General features: G+C 39.4%; 1 protein-coding gene across 1 annotated transcript; it reads right to left on the reverse strand.

The window, feature by feature from the left end:
• Positions 1–2000: 2000 nt before the first annotated feature.
• On the reverse strand, positions 2001–9103 carry LOC114922768 (OX-2 membrane glycoprotein-like). The gene is made up of 5 exons (XM_029284688.1): positions 9001–9103; positions 7665–7985; positions 5287–5595; positions 4451–4590; positions 2001–2105 (listed from the first exon to the last, which is right to left on the reverse strand). The coding sequence occupies exons 1-5, from the start codon at positions 9101–9103 to the stop codon at positions 2001–2003; spliced, it is 978 nt and encodes a 325-aa protein (XP_029140521.1).
• Positions 9104–18349: the final 9246 nt, after the last annotated feature.

Consider the following 18349-nt stretch of genomic DNA (forward strand, 5'->3'; position numbering starts at 1 on the left):
AATTTTCTTTTTTCTTTTTAATTATGTGTTGTTGAGTCATTTTAGACTCCTAATAATCACTGTCCCTAACCTGTTCTTTCAGGTCTTTGTGCTCATCACCACTATATCTGAATTCACTTACTTTGCTGTTGGTCCTGTTTTCTTCTCTCTCCTTCCACCTTTCCTAGCATTAGAGCCTTTTCCAGAATGCTATATGCATAATGTAGGTTACTTTGAAACATAGGAAACTTTGAACCAGGTCATTTGTGCCTCAAGTGAAAACTCTCAGGCTTTCTTCATACAAACAGGTTTTCTTTGTTTTATGAAAATCAAATTGTTTTTCCAAAAGGTACAATGGGCATAAGACAACATCACTGTGTTAACATAAATAAGCATAAAAAAGGGATTGGCACAAGTAAAAGGAGCTGCAGTGGAATTTTAAATATTGACATTTTCTATTTATTTTCAGCTATGTCATATACACATCTAAACTGTATGTTTTTTAATATTTATATATTTATTGTTTTATTGTTTTATTTATTAATACCATAACATTTACCATACCGCCAATACATGGGGTCTTTCAATAGTTTATAATAAAACAAAGTTAAAAACAGTGATAAAATCCCTCCAATAATAGAAATGGTAATAATAGTAAAAAAAATAACTACTGATTCATTGGTTTTACTTAACTGTCTCACAAACTACGTATGATAGACAATGAATAACATTCACTCATTCAGTTTCTATAACTACCACATTGATATCACTCTGGATAGCTTCCAAGCATTAAAATCACGGTAATGATTTGTTTTAGAAGTCCTGCATGAAGAAATGACTCAGACAAATCTCTCTGATCTAATGGTAAATTCACACAATATCTAAGCCTAGTACCTGTGGAAGGAGTGAAGCATTTAAGGCTGTCTTGCGTGACATAGGGTGAGGGCTATATGGAGCTTGAGAAGAGAGCAAATGGGGCAAAAGAAAATATGTTTTTCCTGGGTCCTGTGATATAACATAAGTTAATAGACAGATCCAAAACATGTTAATCCTTGTCAGGTACATAGACATAGTTGAAGATAGGCAATGATGCAGATAGCCAGGCCCTGAAGCCATTCAAGCTTTATAGATGACAAACAACACCTTAAATTTTACCTAAGTACAATTCACTTAGCAGAAATATTTGATAACATATTTTATAATACATCAAGGGGCATCCATAACTATTTGCACCACCACATTCTGAATTACTTTCAATTGGTCTTTATTGATACAATTAATATATTTCAATAGTGATATTTTTGTATTCTTGTTGAAGTTGTAATTGTATGTGTGTGTTTCTGTTGTGTGTGTGTTCATTTTATTTTTTATTTCAAAATTCCATATAAGTCATCTTTTACAATTTTGTAATAAAACTAGAATTGTATCTTTAGCAAAGTTATATTACTGTCCTGTCTTATTTTTACTATAAGAATCATTTCAATTGTCATAAATGAAATTATTTAGAAATTATTATTCCCAAATACTGATTGCTGCAATGAATATAATATGTAATAAATAAAACAGTACAGTCTCATTTGCAAATAAATATTTTATTGAATATTACTACATTATTTAGCTTAATTTCTGGTGCTCAGTACACCTTACATAGAATACGGCACGTAAACATTAATTGTAAACACATAGGCAATGCCAAGTTTGAAAAAAAAAATCCAGAATAAGGAGTATTCATAGGGAAACTATAATTATTTTTATTTATTTAGCATATTTAGGAATTACCCATCTCTCTCACAGAAGGAGTCTAGGCAGTATATAAATATAATATTAAAAGCATAAAATTATATATAAGATTTAAAAGAGGCAAGGAATGCTAAAAATTAATTAAAAGGCAAGGGGATGGCCTTTAGGTGCTAAGTAGCCCTCTGGCTGCCTATTCCTCTGTGTGCCCAAGCAAGGCCTCAGAACTATGTGCTGATGCCTTTCCATCACATGATTTTTATCACATTTTATATAGAAAAATTTCATGTGTCCAGAACCTTTTCTTCAGTGACAGATTTCACAGGGGCTCTTTTCTTTGTGTAGCCATTTTTTCTACATAATGTTCTTCCAGAACAAAGTGGAACAACCTGGCAAAGAAATAACATATTTTAAGGCTGAAATTAAGGAGAAGTTCTAGAGTGTAAAATTGTAATCCGTTCAGAACAGAAATTTCAGCTAAGAAAAAAGCAACTCATTGGTTTCAGAACTTGAAGTGCTCTGCTAATATTGCTTGGGGCCATTATTGATCGGAATCACTTCATTCAGAGATTCAATTTTTCTGCTGGTAAAACTAGCATGGAAATAGAGATTACTTTTCTTACTCCTTGGATGGGTAGAAACATTAATTCTACCCCCAACAATCCCATCATATTATCCGGTGTACCCATCAATTATTTGTATAAAAATGATCCTGCCTTTCTCAGTCCTACTAAAAAGCGGTATTGAAAGTCTAGATCAGGGCTTTTCAACCTTTTCACAGATTGTACCACTTTTAGGACATGACAATATTTGAGTACCACCAGTGCTTAGCAAGGTGTCAAAAACTGATGACTAAAAAAAGGGTGGGGATTTTGGGTTTTACTGATTAGATTCATTTGTTGTTATAGAAATGGCTAGTTTATAATATTATGGAAAAATAAAAAGTTGAGGTTCAATGTTAATGCTTCCTTCTACTGCAACAGAGGAAGTGTATTCTTTTTCCCTTCTCCTCCTCCCCTTTCCCCCTTTTTCCTCCCCACTGGTCAGGAAGAGGGGGGATGTAGAAGTGGGAAGGAGGAAGGAGGAGAGGTTGTGGGCTAGAGGTAGGAAGGAAAGGTAAGTGGATGAGGGTGGAGGCAAGGCGGGGACTGCCGAGCGTTTCCGATAATGTATTGAGTTGGATTGTTTCTTTTTTTGTGTTTGTGTTATAAATGCATCATATTACTTATTGTTTAATTATAAAAATTAATAAAATTTTATTTTTTTTAAAAAAAACTTGACTAAAAAAAGGGCGGGGATTTGGGTTTTACTGATTAGATTCATTTGTTGTTATAGAAATGGCTAGTTTATAATATTATGGAAAAATAAAAAGTTGAGGTTCAATGTTAATGCTTCCTTCTACTGCAACAGAGGAAGTGTATTCTTTTTCCCTTCTCCTCCTCCCTTTTCCCCCTTTTTCCTCCCCACTGTGTCCTATGATTTGCTTTTGTATTTTTGTATTTTATTCTATAATCTAATAAAATATTACAAACTGTAGGAAAAAAAGAAAAAAAACTACCAGTTTTAATTTCTTCGGTGCCTGTTCCTTTGCTGAATCACTTTCCCTTTGCACTGACAAATATATGATGAATTTATCCATGTTTATTAATATGCACCACTACCAACTATTTCAGGGGTCTTCAAACTTGGCACTTTTAAGATTTGTGGATTTCAATTCCCAGAATTCCTCAGCCCTCATGGCTGCTTGAGGAATTCTGGGAGTTGAAGTCCACAGAGTCTTAAAGTTGCTAAGTTTGTAGACTCCTGAGCTAGCTGGTCAGCCCTTCTTCCTCGCTCCCTTCTGAGTTCTCCTTCCCCCCCCCATCCCTTCCCTGTACTCTTAAAGACACAGGAATCAAGTACAAAGCAAGAAAGGCTCACAAAATAAGCCTCCAGTTTTTTTTTTCTCTTTAAGTTGCCTCAGGCATGTGACGTGTCACAAAGTTGCAAACCTAGACTGAAAGGCTCTGGCAATTGCCAAAAGCTTTAGTCTTAAATTAAGCCTCTTTACCTTCAAAGAAAACTTTCTGAAAGCCATAGACAGACTCAATTAAAGGGGGTAAAACTAATTTCATTTGTTTAAAGGGATTAAACCTTTCCTGTTGTCTTTTTTCCCCTTCCCCCACCCAAACCACCACCTTTTATAGCCTCTCCTCTCCTCCCTCCCTTTTTCTTCAGTTCACCTCCAGCTCCAGCTGCTTCCAGAAGCGCCAATCAGCTGGAGCCTATCAGCTGGAGCCCTGCTGTCTCCTGGGGCTTCTGCTGAGCCCAGACAGTCCTACAGCTGCAGCTGCCTTTCCCTTAGGCTGCTTAGGCTCATTCCCCTCCCCTGCCACACTTGGCTAGCAGTCGCATACCACCTGCCACATGGCAAAGTACCACAAGTGGTACATGTACGACCAGTTGAAAAGCCCTGGTCTAGATCACATCTTATTTGCTTCTATTTTTGCTTCTCTGTCCCTTGGCTATCCATCCTTCACCAATCTCCTTCATGAAGATCCTATGTGTATGTGTAGATATATTCAGCTGTATCCCCTGACTTTGTTGCTCATTTTGGTCAGCAAAATCTGTTGTTCAAATATCTAGAGGACTGAAGTTGAAATTAGCTCTAATTATCACCTATAATCTAATTAACCTCACTGTGCTGGGGCATTTCATTGTTCCATAGATATCACAGGATATATTTGAGACTTACCCAGCATGGAAGATCTTGCTCTTTTTCTACTAGTGTTCGTCTCCTATGCCGGTATATGAAAAAGATAAATAGCCCCAGGAGAAATAGGGAAACCAGTATACAGATAGCTGCAATAACAATTCTTTGAGGTTTGTTTTGAGCTGTAAAGAGGAATTAATAAATAAGAATTGGCTGACAAAATAATAAAAGAAGGAATAGGTGCACAGGGAACTGCATTAAATCTGGCTTTATAAAAGAATCCTAGGGACATATGTTATCAATAACATAACCATGATATAACATTTCTAATACAGATGACGGATCAATATTGGAGCAGTAATGATAATGACTAAGTGTTGAAAATGTCTATAAAACCTATAATGAGCTTTTTTCCTAATACACTTCTACAGAAATACAATTTTTAAATGCATTCTTTACAATAAATATTCTTTATCTACTTCTCTAAGTCGGGGAAATGGCTTGCTTTTAGAGAGGCCAATTAGAAATTCTGCAAGTTATAATCTCTAATACATCCGGAATGGAAACAGGTTGGGAAAGTAGGTTTGTTCTAAGGTTTCTTGTAAAACTAGCAAGTCTAGTTAAAAAAAGACACCTTTAGAGAATTATAGATTTGATCAAGGAAATGACTGGTCTCCTTTGGGCTCACTTATTGTATATGCTCCATAAAATAACATGAAGAAACTGTTTGCAAAGAAAACTAGTAGGTAACGTCTAAGACAAGCTAAGAGAAGAGAGGGAGAGAAGAAACTGGGTTGGGGAAGGGAAGGGAAGGGAAAGAAAGGAAAAGGAAAAGGAAAAGGAAAAGGAAAGGAATTGAATTTTGACTTTAAACCCACCTTTTTTGATTACAGTTTCATGTAATGTCAACTCTTGTGAAGTGTTTAAAGATGGATGTTGAATAACGCAGATTACTGAATTTTCTGAGACTGTCTTGGACAAGACTTGAGTAAATGTGCTGATCACAGTTACTGTCTTATTTGAGTGTGGGATCATATATAATTCTGGCTTTATCTGAAGAGATTTCTTCGTCTTCCAAGTAATTACTGGAGCTGGTCTTCCTGTTACTGAGCAGTTTATTTCTCTTATTTCTTCCATATTATCTGGATTAGTAACTTGCCTTACATTTATTTCAGGTTCTGTTAGAGCTTTAAAACAAATTGTTCAATTAATATTTATAGCTATGCTTTGGGAGTAAGAAAATTTCTATTAATCTTGCTTCTGAAGAGTTAGGTTGTACATGGTACTTAGTATTAACTAAATTACTCATTTATTAAGTCACAGTAGAGGAGAGAGCAATAAAGGGAAAGATTTTCTCTTGATCCCAGTTCATCTCCTGGAAGTTATATGCACATGTTCATATCATTTCTCTGGTAACTGTTTAGAAGTGCTTGTTATTCTTTCAGGATATTTTTGGTATATCACCATAGCCTACATGTATCCTAACATGTAAACACAAATCATCTGTTCTTCTATTGTGAAATGATTGCATTATTTTCATTACTAACACCACAAATTATCTAAAGGCAGGCATCACAGATATTTATGAATATGTTAAACAATTGTTAAATTAATTGTTATTTCTTCAGAGAAGGAATGATGATTAAAATGCTATCACAAATCTCTTCCTTAAATCTGGCCTATAATCTTAACTTTTAATGACTAATTTACACAACACAACTAAATGTGTATTGCAAAGCATAGTTACAGTGTTTATATAATTTGGTATAAGCCTCCCCCAAGCCCTCTATATTAATATTATGGTATCATGTTGTGGCCCACTCACAAACACCTAGGAAAAATATCTGAATTAAAAATTACACAATCCTATTTTAGAAATACATAGCCTATTATACAAATAAATTCAGATTTCTAATTCTAATCATCACCTGGATTTCTATTATATGAGTCATCAAGCATACCTAGTCTCAGTAGCTCTAAAACAGACATGTCAAACTCACAATGTCACATGACATCGTGCAACGTATTGGGACAGTTTTGCCATTGCCGGCAATGGGGTGGGTGCAGCTTTCACGTGATGCGTCCGACCCATGGGCCGGCAGTTTGACACCCCTGCTCTAAAAAGTATTATTGGCTATAGTAAACATGAATTAGATTGAAGGAATATTCCTGTCTTTGCGAAATAACCAATAAGCTCCAGGATGTTATCTTCTAGTAAAATAAAATACACTATCCAAAATGGACAGAAACACCCAAGCTGGCAACATATGGAAGGGTGAATTTTGGAAAGGGAGCAGAAAAACATCTCCTATGTTACTTTTATATTGATTAATACTGTAGAAGGTGGCATCACCCATTTCTGCTATTCAACAATGGTTGCCTGCCCATTCTGGCAACAGGGCAACCAAGCAGTGTAGATAATCACTGGAAAGATGGAATGTGTTGATCAGAAGAACCCAGAGGCAAAACAACCATGAATGATAGTGATCTGCTTTGATCTCTCAGTATGATCTAATTTGGCACAGAGGATGAACAAGCAACAAGTTCTTAGACAATAACCTTCGTACAATTCTTTTTCTTTACTAGCAAACACCTGAGCAAGGTCAGAGAAGCAGAAGACATTAGCTATAGGGCAGGAAAGGTGTTAGAGGAGACTTAAAAATCAAGCTGTGAATCTGCAGGCTTTTTTTCCACACACCTGATAAGAATGCAAGATAATATACTGAAAGATAAAAGAGAGAGAAAAAGGAACCAAACTCCTTACAAGGTAATCATGATTGAATTAAAAAAGAAAAAGGAAAGGATGGAATGAGATGGGGCAAGACAGCTTAAACCCATTGGGGAACTGCATCCAAAACATTTAGAAATTACTAAATCACCTTAAGAAGCTCATAAATATTAATGCCTTTAGGAAACCAGATACTGGAATTATACAATGCATGATACTTCATTAATCAGTTCACCAATCTTTGCGAAATATATATTTTTTTCTGTAATAAAATTGTGCAGGTTTGTGTCTTGGCTGGGAATTCAGCACCAACTTAAATAACTTCTGATATTACCATAGTTAATGTGATTTTCCTTAAGTCATGGAACAGAGGCAATCAATTTACCCTAGTTCAGAGAAACTTTTCTCTTGTTCAGAGAAACTATTTCTTGCACCCTTTAAATGTTCTAAAGCTGCTATATGTAATGCTGCTAGTGTGAAATGATCTGCAATTGTTGAAGATCCAGACAATAAAACAATATAACTTACCATAGACTTTGAGACATGTCTTGCCTGAAATAGGTCCTAAGGGAAATGTATTGAAGATGCAGCTGTAACAGCCTTCATCCTTGAATGTCACCCCATTGAAAGTGATGGCAGAAAAAGTCAAATTACTCGGGGAAAGATGGATATTTCTCTGGTTACTCAGCACTGTAGCGCCAGAAGCCTTGCTGTAAGTTGCTATGTTGGTTTGGTTTTTTTGCCAGGTGACTTGAACAATATCATGATTTTTGGCCAACTGACAGAAGAGAGTCACATTTTTTCCAGTTGTGATAGCTTGGACAGGCTTGTGAATCACTTCTGTGTCACCTGAAAAGAAAGGCTAAGGTACTAAATTCTGAAGGTCTTTTTAAAAAATGAATTCTTAATGGCAAAATAAGTTAAATTTATATCACCCACATCAGCAATATTCTGAATATTATACTTACCCAGACCTTAGCATTATTTAATTAAGCCCTCCTCTAAGTGCAGTTACAAATAGTAATAAATAAATACATGAAATAACTTCTAGCCTATTAGCAGTAGCAATGAGAGAAACCAGAATAGACAGGCTGTGTCCTGGAGGAACAGCTTTTGCATTCTAACTTGCTATAGACATATTTTATGAGAAAGTCATGTATTAGTTTATCATATAATCTAGAAAGCCCCAGTAACATATCACAATCTGATATTACCCTGCTATCAATATTTTTTTCTTCACCTTATCTGAATCTGGCATATCATTCAATCTATTCTGCTATCATTGGTATCATACAAGAAAAACATTGAAATTTACTGTTGAGATTATCATATCTCAGAGAAGTACCGCTCAAAGTCTTTTAATCACATGGCTTTGTCCACAATACTAACATGCAATAAAGATAATCAACAAGCAAACAACTTGCTCTCTTCTGGTTATTTTGAATTACAGCTATCATTAGGTTCAGTCTGTTGGACCAGATGCAAGGAACTGTGGAAGTTGTAGTTCAAAATATCTGGAGGGCACCAGGTTGACTATAATAATCTGAAAAGCTTGTCCCAAACTCACCTACAGAGTATTGAGTCCAGAGGACACAGATAACAAGGAATACAGAGATCATTTCAACTCTGTGGGATGTTAAGGCACTGATAAGTTACGTTCAGAATCTTAACTTATTACAGAGCAATTAAAGAGAACTGAAAGCTGTTTTTTTATTTTGAGGAAGTCCATATAAAATCACATCAAGGGGAATTCTATGACAATTGATTTTTCAAATATACATGCTTAACTCAATCCTATACTCACTTACTCAGAAGCAGGATCCAATTTGAATTTTTTACAATTTAGGGTAGCCTGTAGATGTACCACTGTAGGGTAGTTCCAACTCAATCATATGTTCTTGGTCACTCAGTTCATTCTGAATTTCCCAGTGTTTAATATAAATGGAAACAAAACACTTAGATCCCATGTTACAAAAGAGTCATTGGCCTCACCATTCCATTTCTTTCAAAAAGATAGTTTACTTAGCAATATGCTGTAAATAGATGAGTTTAGCTTACTTCTAGGTATGAGGCCAATTTTCCTTTAAAACCACATGCTGTCAGTTGACAAGAAACTCTATAAAAAGAAAAATGTGGTTGCCTTGCTAACCACTACCTGAAATGATAAAGGTTTGTGTTGCTGCTATATGAACACAAGTTCATTGAACCGAAACAATATAGTTCATTGTATTTCCAAGTATCTCCTGAATAATAGTTGCTTTTCAATTTCTTCACAATTTTTGGTTTTGTTGGAATATGTATGGATCTATGGTTTGTCACATGCTATGCAAAAACTAAGTAATGGACTCTGGATTTGTTTCTGTTATGAAGCATATGAAATTACTCATATTACCAAACAAACCCTGGCTGATCTTTCTGTCTCATGATTCCTGCAAAAAGTCCAAACTATAGCTGGTATGTAAGTAGGGTTACTAGAAAGTCAAGATTTAAGTAACTATAGCAGTCTGTTCTCTTACACTGTTGGGAAATGATGTCATTTGTTTGGTAACTACACCCCCAGAGATGATACGGGAGAGGAACTTTTGTTCCCACACTGCAATGTGATGATGCTTTGATTATAGAGAACATGTGAAAGAATGTTTATGACTTTCTGACAGGAGTTTTCTTTTGGCCTTTCCAGTCAACAGTACAATTGTAATAACAGATCCAAAGAAGAAAGAAGATAGAAAGAGAAAGTTAATTTAATGTTGTCAAAACAGAGGAGATGGGAAACAAAGTAGTTAAAAAAAGGTAAGTTCCAGATTGTTTCAAGATCAATGTTTCATCCTCCTTTTCATTGTAAGCTTGAGTCCCTACAATTACCATAATTAAACAATGTCACAAGTTTTCCCAAGGTCACATGTTCTCTTATTGTGATGATTTCAAAAGTGATTTTTTAATTATGTAAGTGGAGAGACTACTCTGTAAATATGCTTTCCTCCTATGCATTTTATATGGTTTGAAGTATGTTGAATTTAGCTATCTAAAACTAAAGGGAAATAAGATTCTACAGATTAGACTTTATCAAGAGAAAAGTATTATTTTCCCTCTAATCACTAAGCAATATAATTTAAATTGTTCCATGTATTACTTATTGGAAATGTATTTCATTTTTGCTAATATGGAAGTAAGAACCCTTACTCATAATAACTCTATGTTTCTTATGTGGATATGAATAACTGCTGGATAATTTTGAAAATAGACAGTCATCAAAATTAGGTGCCGCTTACTAGGCTTTTCACCTAGTCAATGTTGCAAATGCTGCATTTGTGTGAGTGACTGAATGATTGATGAACAAATGGACAAAGATGAGAAATGAGATTCTTGATTCATTCCCTGATGTTGTCTGGGATTGAAAATGAAACCAGAGTTCGTTCTGCTTGACCTGTGGATTGAAGACACTAAGGAATACCAGAACCATAAGCTACTCTGGGAAGTTGAAAAATGTCCAAAAAACAAGACAATGATAAGATACTTCAACAACATTACCAAAAAAAATTCTATAAATGTTTTTATGCAGCCAGCAGGAAAATTCCATTTGAAGGAGATTCTACTACATATGTATAGGATTGCAATATAACTTACCATGTATTGTTTTAAAATGTATGGAAAAACAGAGTTTGCTCCTTTAACAACTAGTTAAAGTTAACTAATTAACTAGTCTCTCCCTCTGGACCTTCCATCACTAGCAATGATGACCATCAGTGACTCAAAACATGCTTATTATTCTGTAAGACTTTGAGAACCTAATCAAGATACTGTATGCGCCTTTTAAAAATTGCAGAAACTGTAATCATTGAAGAAAAGATAGGAACAGTTTGCACAGTAAAGTCAAAGCAGAAAGAAAGTTACTGAAGACAAAAGAGAAAATAAATTGTCTAAAATGCTGGTACTGGTTTTGTCTTGATTTTATGTGCAGAATATTGCAGAAAGAGAAATAAGCAGTGGTACCGTATTTCCACCATGTTGCAATGATCAATAAAACTAACAAAAGTCAAGATAAGAGATAGTAAAGAAATCTAAAATAGAGTCAAAAAACAAAAGCAAACAAAAACCAACAGGAAAATCCATAGAAAAAGAAAGCATTCATAAAACTGATAGATTCGAGCATAATGTTGATTCACACAATGAAATCATTAATACTGTGGCTGATCATTCCCCTTTAGCTGTTTCTTTAATATTTATATTGCAGCAAAAAACCTTGGTCTCATTTTAGAAGAAGACATGCAGTGAGAAAAGATGTAAGTAGTCTTTTGTTTAATTTAACTTTTTGGTTCTAGGCTTGCTTGGTAAGGAAATGTGGCTGAGGTATATACCAGCACCTGTGCTTAATATCCATAAAGTGAATTATCTGAAGATATTATTATTATGTTTAAGGATTGGAAAACTCAGGTTCAATCTATCCCAGTCATGGAAATTCAAGGAGTGATTTTTGACCAGTACACTCTATTTTACAAGCTGTGATTGGGGGGATAAAATAGAATTTCCCATGTAAAGTACCATGCTAAGAAGTCACACAGGCTGACTACAAACAATGGCATGACTGAGTAGCAACAATGGTGCATTGGAAGATCTGCAAGAAATACCATTTGCAGGTTTTTGAAAGAAAAACTGGTGGGACCATAAAATAGACAAAGTAATAGAAAATCAAAAATTTAAAGTGGTCGGAGACTTTAGAATTCAAACAGACAAGCACCTGCCACATAACACCCCAACTTAATAATTGTTAATATGAAAGGCAAAAAAGTCTGGATAGTGTATATTGCAGTATCTGGAAATAGCAGAATGGAAGAAAAAGAACTGGAGAAAAATCACAAAATACAAAGACCTACAAATAGAAATAGAACGACTGTGGCAAAAGAAAGCAAAGATAGGTACCAATAGTAACAGGCTCCCTGGGTGCAATCCTAAAGCATCTGGAGCACCACTTGAATAGCTATTTTGGAATATTGCAAATGTCCTGCAATGACATCTCTAATACCATCAAACAATAACATACTTCTCCCAGGTCCTTTTGAAGGACTTGAAATGCCAAATCCAGTTTAAACATCTGGCTGACTGTGCAACCAACTATACAGTACTATCCATAAAACAATATCTGTACTTTACTAGGACCAATGGAATTTAATGTTTTTTAAAAAAATACTTTAAGGCTCAACAACATCCCTCTAGAGGAATATAATATGGATAAAATCACTTTTTTTGTTATAAAACAATTGTACAAGTTATGACACACAACTGGGTGATAACAAAGATACTGGAGAATAGCATCTAGATTCAGATTGGCAAGTTCAAATAGAAACCAACAAGATGAATTTCAACAGAGACAAATGCAGAATCTTTCAATTTGGTAAGAAAACATTAGCATGAAATTTGAGGTTGTGGGCAGCTGGACATGCATGAAATGTATGATCGTCTTAGTGTGTTACAAATTAAATATGAATCAAAAATTAGATAAAGGTGCACAAAACGTCAATGCAGTTCCAGGCTTCTTTATTTTGCTTTAGTCAGATCACATGTAGAATATTCTGGCTTCAATGTTTTTGAAAGAAAAGGGTTCATGCACTGGAATATAGCAAGAGAAGAACAAGCAAGATGAGAAGAGACCAAAATGAAAAATGTATGAACAGTTGGAAAAGAGAACAATGTAAGAGACACGACAGCTGTCTTTACCTGCTGAAGGCCATAAAGTAAAGGCAAAGCAGAATTAGAGTTGTTTCAGAAAACGACTGAACTAGGAGTTGGAATATAGTGTCTACAATTCCTTCAATTCTTATATTTTATGGGTTTTTTAAAAAAATGAGAGATGTGGAATGGCTTTCAAGGACAGTTGTACATATTAAAATGCCTATACAACTACCAACCCAGGATTTCTTGTTTTTTAAATTTAAAGCATAATGAAACTAATGCATCTGGACTATGAGGATTTGTACACATATAGGTTATAATTCTTTTACACTTATTTTGATTGATTTTAATTTTACACTAATAGTAACCAAGTCTAGATCTTACTAACATTTGGGATTTAGTTACTTGACTAGCCACAATTAAGATAGTCACATTAATGAAAATTATTGGAAGCACTGTAGTTAGTGAATAAACCTAACCAGTTATTAACCAAATTAAGAATAGTAATTAAATTAACATATGTATTATTAGAGCTCTAACGTGAAAAAATAACAATATTAATCTTTTTTTATCAGGAGGACACTGTTTACGAAATACCAGACAGCCATTCTGAATTACATTATACTACTATTGACTTTGCAGAAAGTGCCAGTAGCAACATAAATGCATCAAGCACTATGACTGACTATGATGATATCATCATTATTTCCAAAACAGTGACTCCTGCCGGCCAGCAAGACAGCAACGATTATGATGATGTACTAATAAATTAGGAGTTGCTTTATATTATCTGCTTGGTGTTGTTTTCTTTGGAAAAGCCGTTCTGATAGCATTTTTCAAATCATACTTTATGGCAGTGATGGCGAACCTTTTAGAGACCAGGTGCCCAAACTGCAACTCAAAACCCACTTATTTATCACCGGGTGCTGGGTGGGCGTAGCCCCCTGGGTGGACATGGTTCATTGGATTGGTGTGGCCAGGGTGGGCATGGCTGCAGTGGTCACGGCCGACTGGGTGGGCGTGGCTGGGGTGGGCGTGGCCACCTCCATGTTGCTCATGGGGAGGGACGCTTGTGGGGGCTGGATAGGGTTGGGGGAGATCCAGGGGGTTTCTGACAGGTGGAGCAGTGCGCAGGAGGCTCATCCTGTGGGATAAGGTGAGGCAGGGGGCAGGGTGGGGATGCTATTACCTTGGGGCAAGGTAAGGTGAGGCAGGGGCTGGGGCGGCTGCTGCCTAACACCATCGGCCCTCGCACACAGAGGCCAGCGAGCGCATGGGGGCCGACGGTGCCCGTCAGCAGCCCCAGCCTGCCGGTCCCTCGACCAGGACATTCTGGGGCTCCATAGCCTGCTGCAAATACTGGGCCAGCCCTCCAGCAGCAGGCAGAGTAGGAGAGGGGGGAGGCGTGTAATGNCCTTGAAGGTCATCTAGTCCAACCCCCTGCTCAGGCAGGAAACCCTATACCATTTCGGACAAATGGCTGTCCAGTCTCTTCTTAAAAACTTCCAGTGTTGGAGCTCCTCGGTGCCTGGCCTGGGCATGCGAGGCAGCTCGAGGCTTTCAACCGCTGCTCCAGAGGATGTCTCGGGTACTCAACCCACATGTTGGGGAGGGAAACTGATGGCGCAGAAAGTGGTCGCTCCTCAGGCACAGCAACCGCAATGATGCTGTCCCCGGCCTTGGCCGGATGGCGTGCTGACTGCGCTTGAGATGCCCGGAGTGAAGAATGGCTGTGGCAGCAACCTGCTTTCCCCTTTCACGGCTGCAGAAGTTTCCCAGGGGTGGGAGCCACTGGGTGGAGGCCACAAAAGGAGAGGACCCCGGCACGAGCCACGTGGGGCCATGTGGTGGGACAATCCACTGATTCCCCGCCTGGCAGGTGGGATCACAGACTGGCCGAGGCCAGGGAAGCTGTCATTGCAGCACTGGGGGTCACGCGTTACTGAGGAGGGAGGAGGGCTGGCTGGGGTCAGGCTGGCTGTGGGTGAAGCACTGCCCAGGGGGGGAATCTGACCAGCCTGGAGGGGGGAGAGGCCGAGGGAGCCCAAAGGGAGGCAGGCGCAGTGCTTGGGGGTAGCTGCTCTCCCCTCCTGCCCTGCACTCCCACAGAAGGGCTGGCTGGCTCCGGCGTCACCTGGGCAAGACTGGCCGCGCATCTGCCCAGTGGTGCTGGTGGGCCCAGCTTTCCTTCCTTCCTTCCTTCCTTCCTTCCTTCCTTCCTTCCTTCCTTCCTTCCTTCCTTCTCCCTCCCCTCCTTCTCTCCCTTTCTCCAAAGTCCAAACTCACATGCCCTCCTTTCCCCGCTAGCCTTCTGCAAAGCGCGCAAACGAACACCATGTTCTACTTGTCTTCTCCAAACTCACACCCACCATCACTTCCAAAGGCTGTCTGCTCGCTCACTTGCTCTCACTGCACTCCCGCCAAAACCTGCTTTTATACTATTCCCCTCCCCGCCCAGCTCTCGCAGCTGTTCCCGCAAGAGTGCTGCTGAATTCGGTTTCCCTGCCCTCTCCAGTTTCCACTAGTCAGATACACATGGAGAGGGGGAGGGGAGCGTCCCTCTGGCACGTGTGCTGAAGGAAAGGGCTCTGCGTGCCCAGTCTGGCACGTGTGCCACAGGTTCGCCACTACGGCTTTATGGTATATAGTAATTATGTTTGCATTGTTATAATAGTGGTGAGATATGTATGTGTGTATAGTCAATAATGGTCTCTCTCAAACTGCTAGAGCAGTTTCCAGGATCTTCAATATTTCATGGTGTTCTATGGTTATATTTATACTGCCTCAAAGTGCTGGTCAAAACAGGCTATCCATGCCAGGCCTCCACCTGAATCAGTCCAAACAGCAGCCTTCACGTGGAGAATATAACCACATCACTGCACAGTGAATTATTAATACAAAATGTTCAATATGATCAATAATTATTTGCCAGGCTTTCAATCGTAGGAAAATCTGGGAGAGATGACACTGTACCCACCAGATCTCGGATCCCATGAGAATTCTATAGGATTGGTCATCAGTTAGATAAAGAGTTGTCTTTCCCTACTTCTTCTGCCACCTCTTTCAGTCCTGACCTATCAGAACCCATCAGCCATCTAGAAAACAGTTGGTAGGTGCTGGGGTTAGCTATATGGGGAAGGAGGATTTCTTTAGAAGAATGCTAAACTTATTGTTAATTAAATCACCCAGAGTTATCGTGTGGCAAGATAGGCGGCTAATAAATTTTACAATTAAAATAAATAAATAAATGAATGAATGAATGAATAAATAAATAAAAGCTTTTTTTAAAACAAAGTTTGCAGAAATGATGGGGAGATGGCAGTTGGCATGTGAAATGGAAAAATAATTCTCCCACAGCATCGAGTAACGATCAGTTGTTAGTTGAGCAAGTTTTATGTACAGCTTGATACTCTAAATCCATATTCAAAAGCAGTAAGGACATAGGTCTTTTAGAAGACCATTAAGCCCAGATTCAAAATCAGCCCGACTCTTATGATAGATAATGTATTTGTGTGTGTGTGGTATTTGGTGAAGTGGGATCTTTGTTGTTCTTCCAGCTTCTATCAGCACTTTTTTTTGGGGGGGGGGGGCACACAAATGGTTGACAAAATCACCCATTTCCCCTATCATTCCTTCAGCCCTGGCAGAATTTGAGAGAGAGAGAGAGAGAGAGACACTCTTTGCTTGCAGAATCAGAGCAGTCATGGGTAAAGATCCATCTATACCAGGGGTCCTCAGCCTTGGGAGTTGAAGTCCACAAGTCTTAAAGTTGCCAAGGTTGAGGACCCCTGATCTATACACATACTTTACTGGGCAGTATCTACCTCTACAGCAGCTCACAATCAGGAAACCAAGATTCAAAGTAGCATATTTATTGCAATGAGCAAAGGATTAGCTTACAGAATCCTGAAAATAAGATATGTATATTTTGATCCTCATTTATCAAGGAGTACATTAAGACAGACCCTCAAAGTTATTGGTGAAGATGTTAATTGCTGCCTTCCACAAAAATGTCCTNAATAATAATAATAATAATAATAATAATAATAATAATAATAATAATAATAATAATAATAATAATAATAATAATAATAATAGTAAAGTTGGAAGGGACCTTGAAGGTCATCTAGTCCAACCCCCTTCTCAGGCAGGAAACCCTATACCATTTCGGACAAATGGCTGTCCAGTCTCTTCTTAAAAACTTCCAGTGTTGGAGCTCCTCGGTGCCTGGCCTGGGCATGCGAGGCAGCTCGAGGCTTTCAACCGCTGCTCCAGAGGATGTCTCGGGTACTCAACCCACATGTTGGGGAGGGAAACTGATGGCGCAGAAAGTGGTCGCTCCTCAGGCACAGCAACCGCAATGATGCTGTCCCCGGCCTTGGCCGGATGGCGTGCTGACTGCGCTTGAGATGCCCGGAGTGAAGAATGGCTGTGGCAGCAACCTGCTTTCCCCTTTCACGGCTGCAGAAGTTTCCCAGGGGTGGGAGCCGCTGGGTGGAGGCCACAAAAGGAGAGGACCCCGGCACGAGCCACGTGGGGCCATGTGGTGGGACAATCCACTGATTCCCCGCCTGGCAGGTGGGATCACAGACTGGCCGAGGCCAGGGAAGCTGTCATTGCAGCACTGGGGGTCACGCGTTACTGAGGAGGGAGGAGGGCTGGCTGGGGTCAGGCTGGCTGTGGGTGAAGCACTGCCCAAGGGGGGAATCTGACCAGCCTGGAGGGGGGAGAGGCCGAGGGAGCCCAAAGGGAGGCAGGCGCAGTGCTTGGGGGTAGCTGCTCTCCCCTCCTGCCCTGCACTCCCACAGAAGGGCTGGCTGGCTCCGGCGTCACCTGGGCAAGACTGGCCGCGCATCTGCCCAGTGGTGCTGGTGGGCCCAGCTTTCCTTCCTTCCTTCCTTTCCTTCCTTCTCCCTCCCCTCCTTCTCTCCCTTTCTCCAAAGTCCACTCACATGCCCTCCTTTCCCCGCTAGCCTTCTGCAAAGCGCGCAAACGAACACCATGTTCTACTTGTCTTCTCCAAACTCACACCCACCATCACTTCCAAAGGCTGTCTGCTCGCTCACTTGCTCTCACTGCACTCCCGCCAAAACCTGCTTTTATACTATTCCCCTCCCCACCCAGCAATCGCAGCTGTTCCCGCAAGAGCGCTGCTGAATTCGGTTTCCCTGCCCTCTCCAGTTTCCACTAGTCAGATACACGTGGAGAGGGGGAGGGGAGCGTCCCTCTGGCACGTGTGCTGAAGGAAAGGGCTCTGCGTGCCCAGTCTGGCACGTGTGCCACAGGTTCGCCACTACGGCTTTATGGTGTATAGTAATTATGTTTGCATTGTTATAATAGTGGTGAGATATGCAGGGCTTTTTTTCAGCCGGAACGCGGCGGAACCGCGTTCCGGCACCTTTTTCCGGGCCGGCCGCACCGGAAATAGCCCCTCCCACACCGGAAATAGCCCCTCCCAAATTTTACTTGCATTCCTGTTCTCTAAAGGGGCGGTCCTAGGGTTTGATGAGGGCGTGGCCAGGTTTGAGTTCCGCCACCTTTTCTCC

Source organism: Protobothrops mucrosquamatus, unplaced genomic scaffold (assembly GCF_001527695.2).
Source record: "Protobothrops mucrosquamatus isolate PMUCROS unplaced genomic scaffold, P.Mucros_1.0 scaffold837, whole genome shotgun sequence".
Lineage (NCBI taxonomy): Eukaryota > Metazoa > Chordata > Lepidosauria > Squamata > Viperidae > Protobothrops > Protobothrops mucrosquamatus.

Coding starts and splice junctions, on each gene's coding strand:
- LOC114922768 (XM_029284688.1), bottom strand. CDS start 9,103: ATGGGATCTAAGTGTTTTGTTTCCATTTATATTAAACACTGGGAAATT. Junction 4,591..5,286: donor TGAAACTGTAATCAAAAAAG/GTGGGTTTAAAG, acceptor TCCTCTTTACAG/CTCAAAACAAACCTCAAAGA. Junction 2,106..4,450: donor AGCAAGATCTTCCATGCTGG/GTAAGTCTCAAA, acceptor TTTCTTTGCCAG/GTTGTTCCACTTTGTTCTGG.